The sequence below is a fragment of the Strix aluco genome, chromosome 4 (assembly GCF_031877795.1).
Source record: "Strix aluco isolate bStrAlu1 chromosome 4, bStrAlu1.hap1, whole genome shotgun sequence".
NCBI classification, from domain to species: Eukaryota; Metazoa; Chordata; class Aves; order Strigiformes; family Strigidae; genus Strix; species Strix aluco.
Window position 1 is genome coordinate 114,946,729 of NC_133934.1, and position 26,668 is coordinate 114,973,396.

Sequence of the window (26,668 nt, forward strand, 5' to 3'; positions counted from 1 at the left end):
CTTGAGGAGTGCTTATTGGACCTTTGGATAGGCTGATTAAACTCACTAAGTCATCAGAAAGCTGTCTACTTTTTTCTGCCCTCCCCCTCTCAAGTAAGTTGTTTTTCTGCTATGTTAATCAGTTGGGAGTTGGGCTGACTGAGCTGATGAAAGGTCCAGCCGGTAGCAGAGACAGCACAAGCAGGGGGAGCCTCCAGACAGAAACAGGGAGATGGGGTAGGGGGACGAAGGGCTTTCTTCTTTTAGGAGCCAGTAAATAGTTCAGTCCTTTTAGTCTATCTGATACACCATCCTTGCAGTTGTATGGAACTGCAGTCACATGATTTTTGGTGAGACTTAGGCTCCTTTGTACTGATGGACCAGATTTCCAGGGTATTTAGGTACCTGATAGAGTTAGGTGTGTAGATAATTTTGAAAATTAGGAGTTTCTCTTTCTAGGTTAAAAAAAACCCTCAAATCTTTATTGACTTTCAGATACAGGACTGTAGTCCTGATCTATGGAGAAGCTTTTGAAAATGCTGCAATATATCTGGAAACAACACATCAGCAATAATTATTTCTGAAAAATAAGACCTACTAACTTAATTATTTTATGTTAAATGCTAGCATACAATTAAAAAAATAATAATGTTCATTAGACATCTGCATCAAAAGGTGAATATTTACTCTTTTTTTTGTAGAATGAAGCTGTGCTATTTGTTGCCAAAAGTTAAATCTACTCTGAAGATTCCCACTGATAAACACTTACTTCAGCAGCTGGAATTATGTATAAGGAAGCTTTTGTGTCAAGAGAAAGACAAAGATGTCCTGACTATTGTAAAAAGAGTAAGGATTTTTCTTTTCCAGCAGCATTTTTTCTTGGGGTTATCAATGAAAGTTAAGATGATCAGAGTTATGCTTTCTGTTGATTCTCTTAATGTAAGAACAGGAGACTAAATAATTCTGTTGTCTATTATGTAATTTCGAACAATTAAGAGAAGATGTAGTATAGTGCATTCTGTCTAATCTAAGAAAGTTGGTGTTTCCTTGGTTACTTATATTGCAGTTATTTTCTAGTGATTGGGGTTCAGGATTTTGGCTCAATGACCATTGTGAAAAAACAGTAGATGACTAAAGATAGTATTAAATGTTGACTCTAGTAAAAATGATAAAGTCTTTGAGGTAGAGACATCTTGTTAGTCTATATATTTTACAATATACAGATAAAGGATTTGCAGGATTTTGAAATGTTACAAATGTCTTTGTAATGTGAATATTCACAAAAAAGTATATCTTTAAGGGATGCCCATACTTAGTCTCAAAGAAGCCATGAAGTGAAGTAACTAAAGTAGGTGGCTTCTGTATAGGGCCAGTTTGCAGGAGAGAATGGGTGAAAACCTGCATGGAGCATCCTGGCTTATTCACAGATTGCTCAGTTGTTTTTTCAGTCTTGGTTCCTAGGTCCGTGCTCCAGTCATTCATACTTCTGTGCTTTCCTTGAGTGTATTTTGAGTTCTGTATAGATAGTCTTACTAGTCCTTCATTGTGAGTTTCAGCAGGGCTCTGAGAATACTCATAGTTTTTAACTGCATTTGTAGCACAAAAATGCAAGCAGGAAGAAAAGGCATATTTAATTTTAAATACCACTATTCTAAGCTTCTTATCTGGGTAGTTTTTTAGTTAAAAGTGGCATGCTGTTGAGTAATGATAAATAACATTTTGATTTTCTTTATAGACAGTGTTAGAATTGGACAGAATGGAGATCTCTGTAGATGCTGTAAGTACTTACTAACTTTAATACTTACCAAGTACTTTTAATTCCCATTTTCATGTAGTGATTTTTTATTTTTATTGATTTTATTTTGAAGTTTCAGAAAAGATTTTACGAAAATGATTTATTGGATCAAGAAAAAGAGAGACAAGAACATCTCCTTTTGGAAATGGTATATTTTATCAGTACAATCTGTCTGATATATTGGAACATGGTATATTTTTCCAAAATATATTTGGAAATGGTATATTTTATCAGTACAATCTGTCATTTTTTTAATAGCTTGTAGCTAAATATTAATGAGGCAATAATTTTAAGGTAGGGGAGTGCATATTATGAGACACCTGATACGTTCATAATCTGTGTGTAAATTTACACTTTACAATAGGTTTAAGTCCTTCAAAGTAACATAAAACTTCCTTTACCACCTAAATTTTGCTGTATCAATTAGAAAGGCAAACTGGAATTTCTTGAAAAATACTCATGCTTGATGCCTCTATAGTTCTGAAATCCAAGCCCTTCAGCACATCCTTATGAAATCTTTTTGAGGGAGGTTAGCCGTTTGTCAGGCATGTATAACATAATAAGTTGAGTAATGAAACACCTCAGAATTCACGTACAGCTTCTGTAGCAAAGAAATTAATGGCATAACTTCTTTTATGCTGAGGAAGCTGAAGGAGGCTCTGTTTGTTACAAGCTTCCCTGTTAGACAGAAAAAGGCAGAGAGAGAGAAATGCCATTGATATCTGCAGCCTGGCAGGAGGGAGACTTAGTGCAGGTTGTAGAGAGCAAAAGGAGCTACAAGTTACTTAGGATTTGTAAGAGAAGTCTGCAGAATGCTTTTCCAACTTATAAAACTATTTATCTTCAGTCATGGCTGTAAGCAAAACCTGCAGCAGGTGTTTCACTACATAGCCTAATACATCTTCACAAAACCTAGATTAGATTACTGCAGTTCTCCATTCTGCTGCCTCCTCTCCAGCCTGAGGTGGGAGAAGCTAAGAAGCTGATAGGATTTAGAAGAGGTCAAATTTCTTTAGCATGGTTTCTCTGACTTCTAATTTAGGTCCCCTGTAGTGAATCAGAACAGATTAAAGACTGTCCAAAAAATGTCACTTTTTCCTCTTCGGGGTTGCTACAGAGCCTACATATAGGATCATATAATGATTTAAGTTGGAAGGGACCTTAAAGATCATCTCATTCCAACCCCCTTGCCATGGGGGTTTGTGGCTCACTGATGTCAATAGGTCCTGCAGGCCTTCTCTTGGGCAGCTGATGATGATTCAATTTATGATACCTGTCTGGTCTATTTCCTGCCACATCCCATTAGCTTGAGGCAGCAGTTCAAACTTTGTTCTCAGGACTTGCATACACGTATTCAAAGACTTGAACTTAGCTGTAGTGTTTTTTAGGTAGATTAATGTTTTAATAGTGAAAACATTTGGGGCTGTGGTAAAATAACCTCCAGTGCACTCTGTGTTATCATGTATTGTATGATAACATTAATTTTTACCCTGTTTCTACAGCTAGACTTTAGAAGAGCACCTGTATTTTTATATGTCCCATTGATATGGGCATACCTTCTCTGTCACAAAGGTCTCGTTAAGCACTGTCTGGGAGAGACATGCTTTTGAGGAACTGGAGATGTACACAAGCAAATTGTGACATGTTGCAGTCCCAAATAGATGAGGAACCATTGAACCCAGTTAAACGTATCTGACTGCTACAGATTTTAATATTGAATATGTTAATATGTTTCCTTAATTTTAGTAACTGACTTAGTAGAAACTATATTTCAGCAACCTTGACCTGAATTAATTACCTCTTTTCTTGTTAACCTGGATAGTAATTAGAGTGAAATGAGAAGATAGAGTAGAACAATTAATGTTCACTTGGTACTTTTTATTATTAACACAGTACAGAAAATAATTACATAATTACATAACTTTTTGAAGTTGGACTGATATCTATTCAGCAAGAATCCTGAATCCTGAAGCAAGTATTGACTTTTGAAATTATTGATGTAGCTGTGTTAACACCGCTTTCTGTCTATGGATATGCTCTCAAAAGGTATTCTAAGGCTAGCTAATACTTCAGGAAGGCAAATAAATTCCTTAAACTTGAAGAATTGTAATACTTGGTTTTGTTTTGCGTAAAGGTTTATCAACTGTAGATGTTAATTTTAGACCTTTAAAAAGTTTGAGCATGTGTCACACTTCACCATTTCAGGAAAACATTTTCACTGAATTGTATGTTTGAATTGAAAATATTGCCAGTTCTGTTGTTAGAGTATCTGTGTAGCACAAAAAGTTTACATTGCCAGCTGCCAATTTCTGTATCTTTTTAATTAAAAAAAAAGCCAGGCTTAATTTTAATAATAAGTTATAAAAGCGAACTTCAACTCTGAGGTCCCTTCATAATTAAAGTCAGCATTTTTTGGTGTGATTTTTATATAGGATATGTACCCTGTTTTCATTCTGTACTATTTAATTGGTTCTCTGGATCTTCACTAGGGGTTGTACTAATAGCAGGAGAGAGTAGAAATTAACTGTTGTTTTGGTGATTTGGAAACAATCCCCAGTTGAAACACTATTTATTTATTTATTTATTTATGAGTAATACCTAAGAAAATTTATTCATTTTTTTAGGAACAATTAGAGAAAGAGAAGCAGCAAAATGAAGGACGATCTGCAAATGTTAACGATAAAATGTTTGAAAAGAAGCGTAAGTTTGTTTATTGGTGTCCATATTGTTTGTGCATGCATTACTCTTCTACGAAGATAGAGGAGAAAGGAGCAGAAAAAAGACACTTTATATCGTAAATAACAGAGTTCCATAAAGTGGCAATAAAACTTTTTTCTATGTATTTCTAAAGATACTTATGAAACCTGGCCTCCTTATATTAGAAGCGAGATCTGTGGCTTTATTAACAAAATGCATAAGAGTTTTAGTTCTCTGGTATTTTTGATTTTGGGATGTAATGTAAGTACTTGTCTGTGTTATTTCTGAAGTGTTAGTAGCACTAGATTAGATAATGTTACTGTCTACCCCAGGACTGTGGTATGTTATGTCCTCTTTCTTTATTTAAAGTTAAGCTTTAAGAGAGAAGTATTTATACTGGACCTTTTTTTAGGTAGAGACAGTAAAACATCATCAGTGTTGACAAAGAGTATCACTCTCTCTGTTCCTGGAAGCTCTTCTTGTACATCAGCAGGTAAGAACCCTTTAAAAACTCTTCTAGAACGCTTTGATCTCACATCAGCAGGATAAAACCCAGTAAAGCTGCTGTTGGCATTTGTGGGCCAAAGTTTCACCTACTGCACATAGGAAAAGATTCTACTCCTAGAACTGAATGTGTTTTCTATATTTTTTGTTTTATTTTATTCTTCATTATATAAATAGGTGGCATGAGATTTATTTATTGTTACTGGGGTACTTAAATCAGTTCCTTCAGCTAGCACAGGTTGACAGAAAATTATATTAAAAGTGTTCTTAGTTACTGAGGAAATGCAATGACATCCATGTTAAAAATTTTGCTACTTATAATTTTAGGCAAAGAAGACAAAAAATCCAAGTTGGTTCGAAGCCAGTCTTTCAGTACTCAAGCACTACATCCAAAATACAGCAACATAGACAAGTGTCCTAAGTATCTTTATTATCTTCATTATCTTCATTGCTTACCTCATAGGCAACTGTTTACCTAATAGACTACTGTTATGAAACTAAATGCACATGAATCTATGAAAGTAGTGATGTGCTCACTGAATTGTGACCTAAATTTTCAGCTTTCTTTTTAATTGATTAATGTACACAGTTTTGAACTGAAGGAGGAAATACCATTTTAAGGCATGCCGAGGCCTAAAAATTGTTATGAATTCCTTTTAAGTTAATACACGTCACCTTTTATGACATATTAAAAATATTTTTCAATATGAACTGCTAAATCTAAATTTGTATATTTCTTAAAGAAATTTCAGCATAACTTTCTCATTTAATTTTTTTCGTATAAACTCAGAAATAACCTCCAATATTATTAAACAGCAGGATGATACAATGAATAAGAATACTTTTCTGTAATAAGCAATTTGGTTTTGTTTTGTTTGGTTTTTAAGTAAAAGCTCTGCTACAGGATATACATCTTCAGTATCAGGAATGGGAAAGAGTTGTATGTTATCCTTTAGTGGTAAGTAGGTTATATTTTACATCAGTTTTTTGTGGGAGTGCTGAATATCTGGGTCCCATTAAACAGGCATACTGTAAGATATCATTCTCCTAAAGAATGTAGAATAATAGAAATCCAATATATTTGAGCACTTAAGTGCTAATCTAGTTAGTCTTTTTTTCAGATTTTTTTTTTTTTTTGGTTACACGTTTGTTTAAAGTTACATTTAAAAGCGGTAAAAGTAAAATGAGTTTGGCATTTCTTGACTGGCATTTTGGATGTCATAAAAAGGTTGGTTTTGCAATTTGCCTCCACCCATTTTATGTGAGAAAAGGGATATTATATATAACTTACGTTGAATTAGGGAAGAGAAACTGCTGTCTGGAACTGCCCCTCTCTCCATTTGTTGTTGAAGAGTTTGGATGACTAAAGATTAGAATGAAATTAATTGCTACCTAGAGGAACCTGTCTTTTTCCATTCACTACCAATAGACACTAGACATTTAGTTTAGATGAAATAGTTAAATTTTAAGCAGCTAAAGATTGGCCAATTAAATCCCACAATTTTAATGTATTAAATGTATTAATCTTCTCTTCCAAAATGTGTGTTCTAATTATTTTTATTTAGCATTTTTTCATAGAAATACTTGAAGAAATGTTAAGTTGAAACCATTCCCCTTACAGAAAGTTAAACTTCTGGATTATTGCTTTAGGAAATATGCCACTATTGCCACAGGAGAAACAGCTCATTCTGTTTACTCTCTGTGTATTTTTTTCAGACAAAATTCTTTGTCTAAACTGCAACTCTTTATTTCAGATGATTCATTCCGGAGTCATTCTACAGGTAATAGTGGGAATTCTGCCTTCCCCTCCAGTTCTTCTTCTCGCAATTTATTTAACTCAGCTGACCAAAAGAACAATGGAAATAAGGAGAGTCAGTCCCGAAAGATGAGCATGTAAGTGGTTGCCAAGAGGCTAAATCAGGCTTATGGGTAACATTTTCAAAGGGAGCTCAAAAGAGCCATGTAAAATTAAGCCTATATTTATGATACTTCTGCATCCAGATTTTGAAATACTAAAATAGCAGAGTAGAAACATGATGTGTGCAATTATAAGTGTTTTTAAGATTGAGTTTCCTTTTAATTAGTTTTTCTCATTGTTTCTGCTGCACAAGTTTGCATTCAGCTGGTACATTATGGGGAGGGTGGAATAGGACAAAGAGAAGGTTAGTGCATTTGATATATAATAACTACAGTCACTGTGATTTAGCTGCCTGTAGTTGGAGAAATAAAATGTATGTATTGTTAGATGATCTAATTTTTCCTTTTCCTTCTTTTTATGTGCTTATATATGTTTATATATTATTATGTAACAATTTCATGATGAATTTTGAGAGTTACGATGAACTGGTAATGCTACTTGTTATTAAGGCTGCCTTCTTTCCCTTACCTTAACCATTTAGATAAAAAAAGAAAAATCAATGCTAGGCATCTTCCTCAGGTTGATTTTCTTTAAACATCAGCCTAAATTGTTCATGTTTTGCAAGAACAAAATCAAAGATGAATTTGTTTGCTCCTGTGATAAAAGTGTATCCGTCTTAGAAAATTGCTGTGATATGTACTTACTTGGTCAAATCTCTGTAGAATCTAGCAGCTAATTCCTTGCAGATTCCTTTTATGCTACAACTTATAGTTCTAAATTACTATCATTGGACTAGCTGTAATTTTAGGTGCTCACACTGAGATTTTTCTTTGCTATCAGAGATTTGCTTTCTTAGCCAAGGCAGAATGGAGAAAGGAAAGGAGCCAGCAATAGCAAGAAAGGGAGGTTGTTTGGGAAAGTAGACTTAAGTGTAATAGAAACTAGAACTAGAAGCTGAAAAGTAGAGGGCAATGCAAGCTGAGCCTTGGAAGTCTGAATAGGTATGAGAGACCAGGAATGAAAGGAGAGTCTAGAATGTGAGGCTATGACTTGCTGGTCAAAGATAATGGAGCTGAGATATGGAGCCTGCACCAGATAGGAAAGAGGAAACACCTTACACTGGCTTGCCAGGTATAAAGAGGAAACAGCAGTGACAGTAATATCTCCTGAGTGGTCCTTTCCAGTGAATTAAGTATCTGTATGAACTCATATTTTTCCACATGAGTATTTTCAAGTTCCTTTAAAAAACAAACCATAACAACCGCTCCAACTTTATTCACAGATATAAGTTAATAATATTCCTAAATTGTAAAATAAAACACTCAGAAGTTTAACAAATGTAAAAAGAATTCTCTAAACACCTTGCATTCAGCTACTTATATACATTATATTATGATACAGTCTCTTGCTGTGCGTAGGATTTTTTCTACTGGAATTTTACCACCTTCACTGTACAAGATAAACTTGTTCTGGAATGAGATCAAGCTTTCTCTTAAATATTACCCACAGTACCTACTTCACACTTCTTATAGGTGATCATTAGGTGGTCACTTATTTCAGAGTGCATGATTTCAAACTCAATAGTTAGATTAGTAGATGTGCTGACATTTTCAGCTATCTATAAAGTAGATATATCTTGAGTACATAAAATGACATAGTGCTTCATACTTTCAAAAACTAGGTGTGCTCAAAAACCCATGCGCTTTCACCGTAATCACTGTATACCTCTGTTCCCTCTCTTTGAAACCAGAAAATTAGTTCAAATGTTGTAATTTCTTTTTTAGCAACCATTGTAGAAATACCAGTTACTCATCCGTCTCACAAGGATTTGTGGAAAATAAATGGATTAATATTCACAAAGCAGTTAGATGCAAAGATTAGTTAGACATATTTTTTTACATTACATGAAGCTTTTCCCAATTTCAAAGATTTTTCTATCTGTCATTTAAAATAAAACTGATATCTTTTGTTTGAATACAAAGGGACAGAAGAAGACTCACACAGAGCAGTTTGTACCTTTGTCTTCAGGCAGGAAAGTGGAACGTAAGAGACTCAGCTTCAAGTCTCAGTGTACCATTCCCAAGTGAATACTTTAACAGCAGACTATTTGAAAGCAGGTGTCTGATCAAACACAATGATCTGGATGCTCTCTCTAGTTCAGAAAGTCCCTAAAATGCATAGTGTCAGAAGCCAAGAGGATATACTAGGGGAAGAAAAACGTTTTTAAGAGCAGATTTAGTATGACCTACATTTAGTTCTGAATAAGAGTTTTAATGTTTTATGTTCTTATGGGAAAACACATCTCTCAAGTTGGTATAATGTCTGAGGCACTGTACATTCTCTTTTGTAATCTGGCCCAATACTTAATTGTTTTCATAAGAAAATGGAGCAGCTCTATGAGGAGGTATTAAGAGATACAGAAACAGGAATGGTTGGTGGTGAATGCAATCATCTGCATAACCTTGCTGACCACAGATCTTATCTTGCTTTTCTTCAGAAAGTCAGTCCTGGTGCTAAATATACACATACTAAGATACAAAAAAAAGTCAGTTTCAAGGAAAAATTATTCTCTAAGTAGAAGGATAGAAAAAATTGATACCCAAATATATAAGCAGTTGACGGAAATGACTCTTACTGAGACAAGAATTTGAAAATTGTACAATGAGAGGTGCAATTGAATAGTTGCTCTTGAATGAGTGTCACCATCTGTGGACTCGCTAAGGTAGAAAACTTGTGAGAAAATAATAACTGAGTATATATTTAGATAATATCATCATATAAATGTACATATGCGCTGGTCAAACATTTCAATGACCATCTTAATTCTGACAAGTCCTAGCTTTTAGTTTATTGGCTCTGCAGGATGAATAAGGTAACTTCTAATATGTTTCTTTTTCTAAGTAATTGTGTGCATTGGTGAAGAATTGGGCAGTAATATGTTGTTTGATAATTAAAATATCAGCAGATATAATTAATGATTCTTAGTGCAAAATGATGTATATTTGGACAGAATATTTTTTAATTGCTTAAGTGTAATCTTTTCCATAAAATGTTGGCAAATGTTCACTTTTGACAATATAGTGCAGTTTGCAGGGATGAAGAATTTCTGATTTCATATATTCATATTGTTCCAGGAATTTTTCAAAACCCAAAGCTACTCTGGTGGAGAACTTATTATACTCATGAGTTCAGACATTTTGTTTGTCTCATTTCAGAGATGTGTGTGCCAATTAAAATATTACCTCTTTTTGAAAATAATGTAGATGCAAGTAAAAAAAAAAATCTCAGTAAATCCCGATCCAGTGCTTACAAGCAGGTGACAAGAAAATGACCATTAGGTTCGGTGTCATTTGCTAGACCTTAAATAATACTCAGGTAATAGGAAATGCAAGAATTATGCTAAAGATGCATCTGTATGACTTAATGGTGGAATCACAAAGGAGAGGAATACCTGCTTTAAGCACCTTATGGAATAGGAAAGAATCACAAAGAACACTGGTTGAGTATTTCATCCCACAAGAGACCTCGCTTAAGTCAGCGTGCAGAGCAAACATGCTGTTCTGATTTCATGTTGAAAAGTTGCCAGTTAGATCATGAATCATCCTAGTGCAGAAATTGGCATGATTCATAAACGCTGTGTTCCATCAAGTAGTCCGATCTTGTCTATTATTTTGCTATGTAGTTTTATTATCTTTTTAAAATGTTTTCATTTTTATGAGATTAGGATGTTTTCTTTTAGGATGAGAATTGCTGGTTTGCCTAAGTGTACGTTACTGTAATGTGACTGATTTCAATATGCAATTGGTTAAAACTGTTTTCCAGAACTTTGTAGATTCATCAATAAAAATATGTAGCTCTATAGACAGCATTTTAAAATTTTGCATCTTGCCTATAGACATACAGATAGTACCTGATTTTATTTCACTTTCAATTAAAACCTACTTCAAGAATGAGGGGTACAGGTTTTTCATCCTGTAAAAAGTGGGAGTAGATGTACTGTTGCATAGAAATCGATTTCTTAATAATAAATTGATATCAGTATTTTATCAGATGTCCACAACTGACCTTTAAGACATCCACATTGATGTGTGACCATGTTGTAACAATTGTATGCATAAGCATCTTAAAGTAGTGTCTTTCATCCATTCATATAATTGCTTACAAACTTGAGCACAAGATGAAGTAATTCTACCACTAATCTACTACACTTTGAGTTGGTTATTTAAAGCTTCTAAGCACGTTTTCCTTCTGCTGTTTAAACTGGTAAGAGTTTTGAGGTCCATTGTGACTGGCATGTGATTTAGGTGCCAATTCTAAGACAAAGTTAGCAGGTGTCCTAACACTGGTGTATTATCATGAAAGGTTCCATCAGCAATTTTAAAAGGGTGAAACAGAACAATATCTTGCTTCGTTTGTAAATGATACTGTAAAATATTGATGCAAATATTTCCACAGAGTTCTAAAATTTAAGCCCTGTTCTTCTGGAGATCTCTGACCATTTCAAACAGTTGTTAATTGACATAGCTACAACTGTGAAGTTGAAGAACAGTGTATTTAAAGATTAAAAAAGGCATGAAAAGTGCAGAAATTGCCCAAGTGACATGATCAACAACAGACCTAGAAATAACACTGTAAAGAGCTCTTAAACTTCTCCATCTCCCCATCTCCAGATCTTATCATGGGTTAAGCTGGAAATCTCTGTCATTATTTGTAGCCGTGAGTAAAATATTTGTACTACCTTAACCATCTCACTTAGAGGGATCTCTACATAACCTTCTGTAGGAAACTTCATGGAGAAATATACCCTTCTTATGAAGAATGCCTTCAGAATGTGCCCATTTGGCTTCTTCAGTGGGCGCAGTAGAGCAGCTAGTAATTTTTGAAGTACAGCAGCTAAGAGTTATATTAACATGTTGCATGCAATAGCAGTTTATTATGTTATTTAATAATATAGCAACAACACATGATATATGTTTCTTCTTTTGTATGAAGCAAAAACAGAAAATCAAACTCTTAGATCTTCTGACAGAAAAAGAAGGAAACGAGAGACTGTTGGAAGCAACGTTCTGGTGTCGTAAGGTGGGAGCAGCAGATGGACTGTCTAATGCCTGGAGTGAATAAAGTGCATCTTGCAATGTTAAAACTTTCTATCTTTTAAATAAAATCCCAAGCTGTAAAATATGTTCCGATAAGTAATGTAATGGTTGCAGAATTCTAATGTTGTAGTGAAATGTTAAGAAATATAACTTCAGCTATGTGCTCTTAACTGCTGCAGCTAAAGAGAGGATTTTGTTTTCTTCAATTATGCCTTTGTAGTTCAAATTCTCAGATTTAGAATGCACATATCCATTACTTAATTGGCTTATTTACAATTTTAGCAATTGTTAGCACCCATGTTTTATGCAAGAAATACAAGGAACTGTTATGAATATGAAAAAGTAATCCCACATTTTAAAGAACTTTCAAACCTAATTTAAGACCAAAGTCCAGAACCATTGCTAAGTCTATAAAAAAGATAAACTTTCAGTAGCATTGTGCTGTGAATTTAGAGGTAATGTTTTTACAAGTACTAAGTTCATAAAAATCCTGTGTAGGTTTCAAAGCAATCTAAAAGCAGATGTCTCCAGATGATACAAAAAAAAAAAAAGTTTTATTTCATAAGTTTTGTTGTGTAAATACTTGTTTTAATTTTTAGTATTTCAGATTGTATTTTCACTTGAATAATTTATAATGATGAATCTAGTTTTTAATCAGCTGCTATTGCAAGCTATCATGCTTCAGTGATGTCATCTGCATTTGTTTGTATTAATGCTAATGTTTCTATCAAAATTTGTCTGTGGAAAACATGCAATTCTATTTTAAAAAGTTCTATTTATGCCAACACTTAAGACAGAGCCTATGAAGCTATTGTCAGCTTCTTTATTTCAGAATGGAAGCAGCATAAATATATTGATATCAGAAATATGTGGTTTTTAAAATTTATTGGTGTATGATAAAGATGATCTGATCTGTGAATGCATATGCGTGTGTGGTTACTTTTTATAATGTAAAAATATGAATGATGGTTTACGCAAAATAAAACCTAGGACAATGCTGTACATGCATGTTCTTGAAAAAAAATTTTCTCAGGGCATCTTTTATAATGAAAATAAATAAAAGCATTTACCTATAGAAGGTATTTATTTTAAATAGTAATAATGCTAGATGTATGCTGCCATGTGTGAAGTACAAAATGTGTCTTTGGATTTAGCAGTTTTACTGTCTGAATTCTTAAGCTTCTTACACTGCAGTTGGATTTAGGTGTATTCTCTGTCTTTAGTCACAGACATTGTTTGGATTCTGTGGAAACACTGACGTTTTCAGTTTGTTCTGCAGCCTGGTGTAAGGATCTTGTAAATCACAGATTTCTTTAACAGCTTCTTCAAGTATTATGATGTTTAACATGCAATATTGATGCAGATATACAGACGACCTATGTTGTGTCCTCCCAGGTTCTGCTTTTGTCTCATTCATGAAAGCATATATTCCCTGTTCCCCAGGGACAGCTAACTTAAGGTGCCAGCTACAGCTGCTCACCTGTGGGCCACAGGAGGCTGCTCAGTCTGTTCTCAGTCTGACTTCTGCCAGGGACCGAACGCAGATCAGCAGTACCCAGCTGCAGAACAGGACTCAAAACTCAGATGCCTTCACTAGAGCAATGCAGAACAACCAGTAATTTCAGAAACTTCAATCCAAGATATTTTTCCCCTTAATAAGCATGTAATGAGTTCTGTATACAGTCTGTCATTTGTTTCTTATTGGCTGTCATTTGTCTGTCATTTTTAACTGATTATTTAATACTGATAACATGCTCCACTCAGTAACCCTACTATGTATTAAATTCCTGCTATGTAATCTTTAAATGCTTTATTTAGACATTTTTTGGTCTGCACATCTTCCTTGTACAATACTCCTGGTGTCTTGTGTGTACTTTCATCAGTCCTTCACACTACAGACCTCCATCCCAGCAATCTTCTGTGGGGCTGATTACTTCTGGGTTACTTCTGTTGACAGCACCAATACTTTTGAATCCTTCATAGCATTGTTTTTACCTGCAATTCAGAGTAACAGCTGGAGGTCAACTGTACAGTGATAACTGGGTGGTTCTGTATAGCAACATTCCTCCTATTAACCCTTCAGGGGCAGGAAGGAGTGATTCTCCTTCTTTCTGGGTACATTTGTACTGCAATGTGGAGTTAGGCTAGATGCACCTTCATAGTCTAGTCAGAAACCAGAGTCTGCCTGCTAAATCCTTTTTTGAGCGGCTTACGTCAGTGTCTGGATTGCTGCAGGTAGACATCTGATGGTAACTGAAGTGATTTTGAGAGATGTTTACCAGCTTTACCCCGTAACGTATCCTTTGTATCTTCTCCTGTGAGTGCGTCTGTCTATGTGTGTTTACTGATAGACAGCTTTGAAGCTTCTATGCCAAATGGTTTTGAAAACTCTTCTGCCCCCTTTTGGGCAGCTATTTTGTGGAGGCTGTATGAGCAAGTAGAGTAATGCTTAGATCTGTTAGTTAGATTCTATAGCTAGAAGTAGCTTTTTGCATTGTTTCGTACTTTATATACATTTCTTTGCTGCTAATTAAAATTTACTGAATGTTAAAGATCTTGCTGTTCTATTGGAATCACTGCAGTAAAATGAATGGGATCTAGATCATGGAAATATTTTTCTAAAACACTTTGGAAAAACCTTTTGGATTTTAGGGTCAACTCTGTGAATAGATTTATTCCACTTCTGTGGAAGGATGTATATTTTATCCTACCAAAGTCTGTCTTAGTTCAGGCATAGAGTCCTGTTACATAGTTCACCCTGATATCTAATACATGCAGAAAATTCTGTTTTAGGAGAGGCCCAGTTTGATGTTATGAAGTAGTACAGATTCAGATTTTCCAGGTTTAGAATACTGAAGTTATTTTTCAGAATTATTTTGTCTTTAATAGAAAGAATATTTTAAAAGCAGGCACATCATGTACCCTGAGAAAATGAGGTGGTTTGATACTTTCATTATTCACTTTGAAAGAGGTCACACTCAGACCATGTAGGCTTCATGATAGACTGGGCACAATTTCTATAGTAATAAAGATCTCTAGACGGAGCCTGTAAATTCTATTTTAGGGCTTGATCCTGCTTCTGTTTTTATAAGTGGCAAAATTCAGCTAGCATTGAGATCAGTAGTCTCTTAAGTCTCATTGCAAGAGAAGATAACAGGAATATCAAGGTGCAGTGTTTGGGAATGAACTTTGTGAATATTTTGGCATATGATTCTGTGGGTTTCATTCAGACTTATCACTAAAATGTTGACTTTTGTAAGTTCAGTTCTGTGGGGTCTTTTTAATTTTCAGGGTAGGTTTTACAAGACACATTTTTGTCACTTGGTGCCTTAGTGAATTTAGCCTTGTTACTTAGGCATTAATAAAGTCTTAACAGGATGACTTACTGCTAGGTGGAGAGACAAAACAGGTTTTCACATTTTCATATTTCACTGTCTTTTTATTCTAATGTGAATTACTAAAGTAGAAATAAAGCCTCTTACATACCCCAGAATAGAAACTGTTACCTTTATTCACATTTCTGTTGGATCAACCACCCTGCCAATGAACAGTAGTGTTTTAAAAGTGTCTTCAAAAATCATAAAAAGGAATGGTCTGTCCACTTTGATGACAGGAGGCACTGTGAATGCAGTTATTTCTGACCCACTAGCTGCTGTGGCCTCAGTTCCTTCTTCATCCACTTCAATTACTGCCTTTTGGACAACCTGAAATGCAATGTAGCAATAAAATGTGACAGAAAGAAACATTGGCATGAAGAATATTTTTCAAAGAGCAAGGCTTTCAGCTGAAGTAGGCTTCTATTAGTTTAAAATGAGTAGGTCTGTGCAGTCTAGTTCTGTGTGGTAGACTGTGGTAGACCCATATGCTGTCAGCTTCAGCAGCAGAGGAGTTAGTACAGCCACCATGACCACAATACTTACTATGTGGATGCTAGTTCAGGTGTCATTGTGCTTTTCCACATTTCTGAGCATGGGCCTCACTTAGAGGTTTTGTTCTTGCAGCTTGTAGCATGAAGCAACCATTGCTTTTGTATAGTGCTTCTCTTTGACTAACTGTTTCTCGAAAGTGGGAGGTGTGTTTTCATCAGTCACCCCACTGACTGGCTGGATATGTCATTCACAGCTGATTTTGTGAGAGCTTAGGCAAATGCACCAACCTTGGCTTTTTTCCTATATATTTCTAATTTGTACATTTGGTAGCACAGAGTAATGATGTACAGCAGTGAGGTATAATCCTGGGTTGGTCTGAGGACTTTCCCTTCCCACTGAAATCTCAGCTTGGCAGGATCTGATTCTTTTCTCTTTTTGTTCTTTCAGCCTGCATGTACCTCTCAGTACTTCCCCTGTATTTGGGTCTGTACTGGTGAACTGCCTGGTCAGCTAGTGCATTCCAAACTCCTAATTCTAGGAATGAGTTATGTGAAGACAGCTGAAGGACTTCAGCGGTGTTGAGCTCTTTGCTAAATATTCTTAAATAATGAATCTGGCTGTCATGATTCACAAGGATGCTTCTCTGGCACTTTATAACTGATGCACATATTGCTTCTAATATCAGTTAGCAGCTACTATTCAAGTGTGATTTTTTTTTCATGATAACACAACAGAGTTAACTGCTGAGAATCAGCATGGAATAGTTATATGATCAAGAGGAAGTGAAGAAAGTGCTGCAGATTACCATTGTACTTCCCAAAAGTTAAATAGTTTATACCAAACTGAAAATCACTGCAATTTTATCCTTTAAATATTTACGTTATGTTTTCCCAGAAAGGTTATTTTGTTAACCCGGCACAGTTTTGGAAAACTGTAGTTCAGGGCTTAGAGTTTTTGCAACTTGTATAGAAGTCCTTATCATACTGCCTATTAACAGTTTTGGCAAATCAGAAAGGCTTCTGTAATGATTTGGTGTAGGGAGACTTGTAACATGTAGCTTAGAAGGATTCTTTCTGACAGAGTACAAATACCTGAAGGGAGGGTGCAAAGAAGGGGGAGCCAGGCTCTTTTCAGTGGTGCCCAGTGACAGGACCAGAGGCAAAGGCCACAAACCAAAACACAGGAGATTCCCTCTGAATGTCAGGATGTGAGGGTGACTGAGGACTGGCACAGGTTGCCTAGGGAGGTTGTAGATTCTCCCTCCTTGAAGATACTCAAAAGCCATCTGGACATGGTTATGGGAAACCAGCTCTAGGTCGCCCTGCTTGAGCAGGGGGGTTGAACCAGATAACCTCCAGAGGTCCCTTCTAATCTCAACATATTTCTGTGAAGTTTCTCCTGGAGTTACGGTCTGAGGTTATCAACACTATGCAGCCCCATAGAACCTCAGGCAGTTGTGTTATATAAATTCCTTACATAGGTTTATAAAGCTATGTTTTTAAATTCTGTGTTAGATTAATCTCATTTGAGTCTTGTTTTCCTCAACTGTTTATAAATCGAGCTTGTTGCAGGAATTTTGTTGCTTTTACTCTAATGTGTGAATTTGCATTTAGCATTAATTGCATTTTGTCTTGTTTCACACACTCTTGAAGTCACCAGTTTCTCTGTGTGATATGTCTTTTATCTTCCTTCTTTGTGCCTCTTAATTTTCTATCATCAGCAAATTGTCTTTTGTATAGACTAGCAGTTTCTTCTTAATGGGACATCTCTGGTCACATAGACCTGTTCCTTCTTGATATTGGTGTGATTGTCAAGTCCTTTCTCTTCCATTCTTTTCTGCTTCTCATTCTGCCTCTGTTTTCTATCAGTCTTCTGAAACTCATTTTTGCTCTCCCTTTTGCTCTCCCTGGTACTCAGTTGTCTTCTCTTTTCCTGTGTTCCTGCCTTCTTGACCATTCATCACCCTTGCCTTTGCCTGTTTAAGTGATCTTGAAAAGTTTCAGTGTATGAAGTGGTGCATCCATATGGGTTGAAATACAGCTGTGTTGTGCAGATGCTTTGCTGTGAGATTCTGTTTTTTCTCTGCCAAGGTATGTAGAAGGAAAGGCAGGACTGCTTCAACTTCTCTGTCTCACTGTTACCTTTTTGAGATTTTATTATTTGAACTTTTTAAAGTTCTTTATTTGTAAGAAGAATACCTGTCTCTGAACTGTGTATGATGGGTTCCCTCTTTGGGTTTCCTTCCTTGCTCTGGCTTTTGCCATTTGACTGTCATTTACGATGTCTTTCTTGTTCACAGTTTTTCTTTAATTGTACTCCTTCCCTACCAACCATACTCTTCTTGAGGCAGAGCTTTCCTCCTGTGATGGGTTAGCTTTGGAAGGTGTTGAGCATATATGAAATGTAACCACCCTGTATTTCTACACACCTCATACTTGAAGTGGGATCCATACCGATTAAGGTGTGCAGATTGCGTATACTTGGCAGATAAAGTCCTTTCCTATTAGTGTCCCTCTAAGTGTATATGACGTAGTCTCTTGGTTAGACCATTTACATACTATTGTAATCTGAATAACAAATAATTTTAGAAGGCTTACCTGTGAAACTGCTACATATCCTTGATCTGTGAGATGACTAAGATTTGCTGTACGTGTAAAGAGATTTTTAATTCCAAGAGCATGAAGCAATTTCTTCATTTTGTATTTTTGCTCTAGTTTGAACTTTGGAAATGAAATATCCACTTCTCTGTTTGGAAGAAAAAAGTTCAATGCAAACTTGGACTATATAGTATATCATTTGACTGCTAAAACACATGCTATTCAGGAATTAAGCTTTACACAGGAAAAAGAAGGGGCAAAAACTAGAGTCTCTGCTGGAATTTAGGTTTGCATCATATCATCTGACCTTTTGACTGCCAAAGATGCTAGAAATCATTTCCTTCTGTGTAGAAAATATTTCCACCAGCACTTAGAGTGCCCTGATACCAGGGTGACACACTAGTTTATTGACCAGTGAAAAGAATTGTCACTTTACATTTCACAGGAATAATTTGGGTTTGCATTTTCATATTCAAATTTATCCATTACTCGGGTTTTCCACGGGTAGGGAAGGTTTAGTAAAAATACTGTATAACTAGACATTTTGCCTGGCAGTGCTAAATTGAAGGAGAAAGGCGGCCTAAAGAAGAATTTGAAAAGTCTAGATTGACTGTGCCCTCAGTGAGACAGACATTTCTTACTGAGATGAGCCACAGACTTGTCACCTCAGAGTAGAAGCTTTCACATGCCACGTGGGCTGTGGGTAGCCATTAAAGGACCTCTGCTCTGTAGGTACCTAATGCCACAGAGATGCCAGCATGTGAAAAGGGTTAGGAAGACCAGCTAATCTTCATTGCGCTTTGTTGCTTTGCTGCAATAGACATAAAGGACATTAAGACCAATGGTTATCAAAGCAATACCTGGTTTTCATGTTTCCAAGCCAGGATTCCACAAGCTCCATAGTCAAATGGTCTTCAAGTGAAATGTAATCTCCCTCCTTTTCTGGGATGACAATCAGCATGTGGGCTTTCCCTTTGTAGGGTAGCTTTATCACAGTGCATCTTAAGTTCTCATCAAAAGTTGAATTAACTTTATCTGACTTGAACATCATGGGTACCTGTACACTTCTGTATTTGTTTATGTGGAAAGTCTCCATTTCTGTGAATTTGGAATTAAATGGATAGAGCCACTTGCCTGAGGAAAGAAAAAAGTAATTATGTGCATTCAGACTTCAGAAAAATGTTCAGAAACCCTTTAAAAAAGTATAAAAGTCATAAAAGTTTTATAAAAGTTATTATAAAAAAGTATAAAAAGTATTTTCTGTATCTAGTTGAAGTGGATGTCAGTTGTGTCTGGGATAAGTGGATGACAATTGCAGTATATTTAGTGTATGTGCTTTTAAATTTTTTACAGCAGGAAAAGGAAGTAATTCACAAAGTAAACTCCTTCATTTGCAGGGAAAGAAGGGAAATCTTTTTCTAAGGTTGATTAATTGCCAGTCAAGTTCAGAACTGATATCCTTTTTGCTTATTGAATGCCATATGAGCATCCATCTTTCATTAACATGTCACCTTCTCTAAAATTCTCTACCAGCTGTTCAACATCCTGGTTTTAAATTAATTATACAATTTTTTGAATGGGGATTCAGCAGTACACTGACTTGTAACATGCACTGGAATATGACCTCTTCTATACTAATGATTCTGATCTCTAGCATTGCTTTCAAACGTAGCCACAGCCATTTATCTCTTCTCTGATTTTCTGCCAAGGAAAGAATGGCATTGGACAAACTGCACTTTTGTAAATATGAAAGAATAAACTCAGTCCATAGGGAGCCTGTATGGCTGAGGGGTAATTTTCTTTGTTCTCAGGTGTGCATTTATTTCAGTGGGGTTTCCATGGATGGCATCTGCTGAGTACTTTGGACTGGAGTAGTGGCTGTGGCTGTGGCTTCTCTGCATAGCATTCCTCTTCCCCCCGTTGTCAGTCTAGCTCTTTGTCTTTGCTTTTTATCTAACCGGCTGTCTCTGGCTTCTGTATGGCTGTTTCAGAGTAGAGGGTGGGCTACGGCTCCCTGTCGTTCCCAGGACCTCCATTTGGAGTCCCTTATCTATCTTCTAAGCCAGTGGACAGAAAGACCCCAGCAACAGGAAAAGAAGTGTAAGATATTTGGCAGTAGAGGACCTCCACAGAACAGTCTCTGCCCATCACAGCTATTTCTTTCTCTTACCCTGTAAGGTAATATAACGGGGTACTTTGGTTCCTCTGGGGAAAAAGATTCTTGACTAAAATAGTGAAATTATTTTTGTTTTCATGATTTTGTATACTATGTAAAATCAGATGATTTTATGCCCAGTATCCATCATTGGAAAGACTATCATGATTAAGGCTTCTTCATTTTAATTGGTGAATGAAAATGAAACATCATTTTATTTGTAAAGAGGGATCATTCAGAGATGGATTGAGATAATTTGATGCAGGGCTTTTTGTTCCCTTTGAGACTGTTGTATGGAAGAAAGTGTAGAAGAACTGTGGTTCCCTACCACGAAAAATAATTTCCTATTACATAAACCTAATAGAAGAAAGTAAATCTGGATAGAGATGTAGAGAAAACAGAACATCTGAATTCATTTAAACTTCCCCTAATATAGCTGAAGTTAGAGTCCTGATTCTTCTAATAAATAATAATTTTGCAAAATAAAAACAGCAGTTACCTTTAAAGACAATGTAGTCCACAAGTAGCAGTTTATTATGGCGGTCAAGCTCTTCAAAGAGCTTTGGGATTTTTCCTTTGGTCCTTTTGTTAATGTTGTGATTTATGACAAATTTTGCCTGTGTAAAGTTTTGAAAGTCCACTCTCAGGAATTCCATATCAAAGTACTGCTTAGATAAATTGAGGAAAGACTCCTTGAGTCTGAAGTCCTTTTGGATAAAAGAAAGAGTACCTTGCACAAGGAGAAGTTCTTCATTCATTGTCATGTTATCTTTCAGTTGTTTAAACAAAGCTGGGAAATGATGGCGATCCACTCTGTTCTTCAGAGCATGGAGGTTTAGACTTTTTACTATTTGTCTGTGTGTTTCCCCTTTGGCTGCCAGCATATATGCAGTCATGAGAGCTGATACGGAAAGGGGGGAGATGATTACATTGTTATCATGTGTCATTGCAATTTTTCTGTAGAGGTTAAATCCAAAATTTGCAGTCTTTTCAGTGAAGTTGTAAAGAGAGAACTCTTCAAGACCTCCGTCTTCAAAAGGCTTAGAGATATTTTTATGATGTTGCCACTCTTCAGAAATACTGACATTTTTATTTCCCTCCAAGAAATTACTCTCTTTTTCCTTCTTTGGAATTTTAGGTTTGATGCTAGCCTCTATGCTTTCAACACATATTTCACTTAAGAGAAGTAGGTAAATTCCTGTTTTCATGTTGACATCCAGTAATGAGATCTTTTTTTTCTAGTAAAGAAAATGGAAAAAGAAAAAAAAGCAACACAATGACTTTTTAGTTTGTTGTTCTATTCACAGTGCAAAAGGTCAGAGATGTAGCAAGGTGGTCTTTCTGTGTCTCCAGTGTATATACTCTAAACCTGAGATCTGGTTCCTCTCTGAAAGATCAAATTTAGATAAGTGAAATAGGGCAGTTTTCAACATCACTAAGTGAATCCAGAAGAAATATCATGATCTTCTGGTATTGGTGGTTCACGTCAGAAGTATTTCACTGATTTTCCCTTGCTAACTTGTAATTCCTTTACAAAATGAAAGCCAAATTTCAAGTACAATATGCAGCTCAAAGATGAAAAATTGGCTTGTTGGACCTGTGTCGCAGCCTTCGCTCCTGTGAAATAGATGTCATCTATAAGCACAAGAATTCTAGGCAGCATGTGGTGGAAATGACATGCTTGTCTTTCATAATTTCATTTCACTTTTCATCCTTCTGTTATAGGTTGTTTATTACCCCATTCAGATCATTTTCCTGATCACATGCCATAGGATTCCCTGTTCTTTTATACTTCACCATCCAGCAAACACTGAAGCAGGTTTGTCAGTGCCATCTCCTCCCTGAAAATACCATTTGCCAGTGTCAAATAGCACAAGGATGAAACAGTTGTTCTGTGCTTAAAAATACAGTATTCTACACAAGTTGTGATTTCTAAGTGAAGTTAATACAGGGTCTCTCATCTGTCCAACAAAATCTTTGGAGAGAACTGAACACATCTTACAGAAGGACTCAGGCAGACTTTAGCATCGGACATTGCTTGTGTAAATTTGCACATGCAAACACACTTTTCAAGCATAAAATGCAAATATGCTTATCATTCATCTTTCCATTGAAGCAGTATATAAATTTCTCTCCCATACAGCAGTGTTGAATTGCACCTTATGGAAAAATTTTGTATGGCCATCATCTTTGGAGATGCGTTTTCCCATTGTAAATTAAACAGGATATTCAGGACCACCAAGCCTGCACAGAATCCTGTTGTATAACAGTGGCATGCAAATGGATAAATGAGGTGAAGAGATGGATTATGTGGCCCCATCTTTAAAGTAGTAAGTGATTCAACAATCTAGAAAACACATGGCAACTATTAACTACTCCTTTTAATTTAAGGATCTGTAACAACAAATTACGGTCATTGTATAATTTGTGATTTGGCATATAGGAAAGCTGGCTTTATTTGATTGCCGTTTATTTAGAGTTCAGCTGAATTTCACAGTTGCCTGATTCAGGCTGTGGGAGTTAGTCCTGAAAAGGTATTTTGATGTGAGTACTGAGGCATTTGGGTGCCAAGTCACAGGGTGCTTTTGGCAGTCAGGTGGTGTGCTATTTTCTTTTGTGATAATAGGTCACGTTCTGTACTTGGTGCAACACAGATGGGCTGTAATGACTTAATCGGGAGGTAGTGAAATCCCTGAACGTTATGCCTCTTCTTGAGTGCATGGCAGCCAGGGAACAGCGTAAAATATGCAGTGTACTGTGGTTGTGAATATTTTTTCTTTCCTTCCCATTAGCTCTTGCTCTCTTTCTTTTTTTTTTTCTTTTTTTTTTCAATGAGATTCACAGTGTCTGGATTCTGCAGGAACGAAATAGAGAAGGGGATGGCCTGACTTCAGCTGCTGCCTTGCTGGCCAGATGGTGCACAGGATTTCTGCAAGGTTGGGATACTTACTCTGCCCTGATGGACTGCAAGCAGCACTGTTAAGAGCTATGCCAGTAACTGGTAGGCATTTCTGCTCCTTATGTAGTGACCCACTTCTGTGGGAAGTAACACAGGCACTGAGGTACTGTTTCTGCTACAGTGCTATGCCTGCCCTGGCAGCAAAGAAGGAGGTCCTTTCCCTGGGAGTCATCCCTACTTCAAAGAGGTATCCTTGGACACTGCAGTCAGCTCTATCAAAAGGCAGGGATTGGAAAATTTTGGTTCTGATCATATTCAGTCACAAAGAAAGGGTTTCTGCAGCAGCAACAGTCGCTCTAAAAGAGTATCAGACCTAACTGCTCACTGGACATTGCAGAGCACCAGCTTTTCCCCATCTTTTCTGGGGATAGTCCAGTTCTTGTGCAATATCTGACAGTGCTGTGTTTGGCAGACGTCACTGTTGCGTCTCTCTCTGAGAGGTCTAGGACGGTACTTGGATCAGGCGGGCCATCTGATCCCCCCTGGGAGATGTGAAGGGACCGAATGGGGAAAGCGGTGAGCTGCTTTCCAAAGGGCTCTGCCTTCCTAACACAAATACGTTTCAGACTGAAAGGACAGGAGAAACGCAAAGCCCCTGTTTACAGGCACATCCCAGACCATTCAACACTCAAGAAAAGAGTCTTGCGTCCTCAGGCATACACAAATGCTACTGATTTGGGTGTTACAAACATCACAGGAATAAGAACTTCACAATTGCCCTAAGCATTCACTGCAAATTTGAGATTGCAAAAATTTAAAGTTGACATTACAGCAGTTTTATTATTTACCTTCAGTAAGAGTTAGAAATAAAGCATGTCCTCTAGGATTAGGAAAAACAGTTCTGGAAACAATAAAGTGATATTTCTAGACTTGTATTTTTAGACCTGAGTGAAGCTTATTGCTAATTTTAGAGAACTTTATGCATAGACTAGACAGTTCATTAATAAACATATAAGTGTTAGAGCAAAGTTAACATTCTTTCCATTTTAAGAATTATTTGTTTCTAGTATTCTCAGATATCAAAGAAGTTTGTTACTCAAATACATTTTTCTTCTGAAGGCATTAGAGCAAGAGAAAACTATATTGAAATGCTGATTAAGATCTAGAGCCACTTAAAACATCACATCTAGGGAATAGGTGATAAATATATAAAATTATGTGTATATATATATATATAAAAGATAGTCCTTCTCTTTACAATCTAAATGCTTCATATAAATCTTGTCTTACCTATTAGGTAGCTCCTCTGTTACTTTTCTCAATCAGCTACCTTTAAAAATGAGATGAAGATGTCTGTCCCATTTAGAAGTTTTTCAACAAATATTTGCTCTTCCAAAGAGTGATAATCTGGGTTTGTCTGTTATAAATTAACTGCTTTATAAACACTGCATCTTGTGTTTCCCATAAATGGCATAATGAGGGAGGGTTATATTCCAGTAAATAAGTTATATCTTTCATGAGAAACAAGAGAACAGTAAACTCTTCGCATCCAGCCCTTCAGCACCCCAGCAGGATTTGGCCCCCCACACATCTAGTTGCTCATGAGAATTATTTTACAGGCAGGCTCTGAGCTACTCAGTGGTGGAAGCAGTGTCTAATCCTGCTTAAAATCCCCCCTTCTGTAAAAGAATCGGTCACTATTCACCAAGGCAGGGGGAAACACAAGGGAGGGAGCTCCTACAGCATTTGTAGGGGTGTTGTCAGCGCCCTCGCCCTGCCATTTGGCCATTCCTTTTAGAGCAGAGACCAAGGCTCAACTCCCTGTTTCAAGTGCATGCCAGCTATTCAGTAACATATCAGTATGCCAGAATGAACTGACTGATAAGCACTGAGTGATGTTTCTCCTATAAAAGACAAAATGGGGAGAGCTGATATTCCTGTAAATTTTGTACAGAGCTACGGGAAGTAAGAATAAACTTTTAAAATCTTCATTTGGTCTGGCTTGGACAGATTTGACAGGCCAGTTTTGGGTCTTGAACATTATTAGTTGGGCAATGCACATTCTTTAAGACAGATAGTTTACTCAGCAATTTCTATAGGGTGGGGATGATCTAAACTCTTCACTATTTTGGTCATGGGCCTAATTCCAAATAAAATATAAACATGGAACTCCCTATCTTCCCCTCATTCTCCTAAATTACTTTTTTAAATACTCCCAAATGAAACAGAACATTCCGTTCTGATTTGGATTGTAAAAGAAAAAGAATTTGGCCTTAAAACTTGAGATAAGGGGATTAGTCTCTATTTTTCAACTGAACGGAAAAAAAATTATATACAGTCTAAGTGGAAGCATTGTCAGAGAAAAGGATGATATTTTAGAAAGCCCGTAAAGTACTTGGGCATCCAGGACTTTTGTTTGTTGCTGATGAGTATTACTTCTATAAAAGTGACAACAGTGTTTTCTTACAAAGTGCAAGATTTGCTTAGGAAGTGCTTAAGACCTGAACGTAGCCCCTTCATGGTCTGACCAGGTTTATATCCATGTTGCAAGGACACGTTACTGGAGGGCACTTCTGGGTTTTATGCTCTTAAGAAGTTCAACAGAGGGGTCGTGAAGGTTCACAGGCTCTAGGTACTTAAATTCTTCCTTGGTTTAAAATAATTTAAAAATATTCTTGGTTTAGAAACAATCCCAGTCATAATAGGCCCCAAGTATAGGCATTCTGTTAAAGAACACAGCAACATAAGACAGGGTTACTGAGTGAAGGCCCTGCCCTAACATCATGCAGCCTATTCCCTAAACATAAAAAGCTTGACTGTGAGTGCCCCAGTGACTCCAGAATTTGTTCTCTGTCCATACTGAACATTTTTTTTCTACTTCCTAGTCTCTTTGTGGTTAGTTCTGTTGGATTTGAAATTCAAATGTCTTCTCATTACATGGAAAAAAATTACATCTGATATGGTTGAACAAAGCTGCATTTCTGTGATGTGTTTCTGAATCTGCATCTTCTAGAGGCTGTGGTACTGTGCTTGTGGCCCAAGAAGACAATACAAGGATAATCTAGTGTACACAAAACCATACCTAGCTTATGTGCTCAGCAAGATTAGCAATGTTATTTGCAACAACAGTAGCAACTAAGCCTCTTGCCCTCTCATCAGAACCCTGACACGCATGGTCACCACTGGAAGCTCTGCCTGAGTTAAGATGCAACAATAGTG

The 26,668-nt window shown here is 36.5% G+C and overlaps 2 protein-coding genes across 6 annotated transcripts in view; one reads left to right on the forward strand and one right to left on the reverse strand.

Annotated features, from left to right (window-relative positions):
* PPP4R4 (protein phosphatase 4 regulatory subunit 4) overlaps positions 1-12,931 on the forward strand; it is a 71,988-nt gene extending 59,057 nt beyond the window's left edge. For 3 of the 4 annotated variants that reach the window (XM_074825015.1, XM_074825018.1, XM_074825017.1), the window contains 9 exons: positions 681-825; positions 1,715-1,756; positions 1,848-1,922; positions 4,399-4,474; positions 4,884-4,964; positions 5,303-5,396; positions 5,863-5,933; positions 6,730-6,868; positions 11,826-12,931. In XM_074825015.1, coding sequence (XP_074681116.1) covers positions 681-825; positions 1,715-1,756; positions 1,848-1,922; positions 4,399-4,474; positions 4,884-4,964; positions 5,303-5,396; positions 5,863-5,933; positions 6,730-6,868; positions 11,826-11,850 — 748 coding nt within the window. In that variant the 3' untranslated portion in view covers positions 11,851-12,931. The remainder of the gene's footprint in view (positions 1-680; positions 826-1,714; positions 1,757-1,847; positions 1,923-4,398; positions 4,475-4,883; positions 4,965-5,302; positions 5,397-5,862; positions 5,934-6,729; positions 6,869-11,825) is intronic. The other variant, XM_074825016.1, reaches the window with a different exon arrangement.
* A 793-nt stretch (positions 12,932-13,724) lies between these two features.
* Positions 13,725-25,135, reverse strand: SERPINA10 (serpin family A member 10). Of its 2 annotated transcripts, none has more exons than XM_074825020.1 (6): positions 24,740-25,135; positions 21,050-21,788; positions 19,256-19,529; positions 18,396-18,543; positions 15,436-15,633; positions 13,725-13,924 (listed from the first exon to the last, which is right to left on the reverse strand). In XM_074825020.1, the coding sequence occupies exons 2-5, from the start codon at positions 21,756-21,758 to the stop codon at positions 15,442-15,444; spliced, it is 1,323 nt and encodes a 440-aa protein (XP_074681121.1). In that variant the 5' UTR covers positions 21,759-21,788; positions 24,740-25,135; the 3' UTR covers positions 13,725-13,924; positions 15,436-15,441. The 2 variants fall into 2 exon arrangements, with proteins under 2 accessions (XP_074681121.1, XP_074681120.1); XM_074825019.1 differs by lacking the exon at positions 24,740-25,135 and adding an exon at positions 23,307-23,834.
* Positions 25,136-26,668: the final 1,533 nt, after the last annotated feature.

Bases quoted from the DNA above. Each gene is read 5' to 3' on its own strand.
- SERPINA10 (XM_074825019.1), bottom strand. From the start codon at position 23,339: ATGGGAAGGAAAGAAAAAATATTCACAACCACA. The intron at 19,530-21,049 runs GTAACTGCTGTT...TTCTTTCCTCAG, and splicing joins GGACTACATTGTCTTTAAAG to GCAAGTGGCTCTATCCATTT. The intron at 15,634-18,395 runs GTAAGCCTTCTA...ATTGCATTTCAG, and splicing joins GATATGTAGCAGTTTCACAG to GTTGTCCAAAAGGCAGTAAT.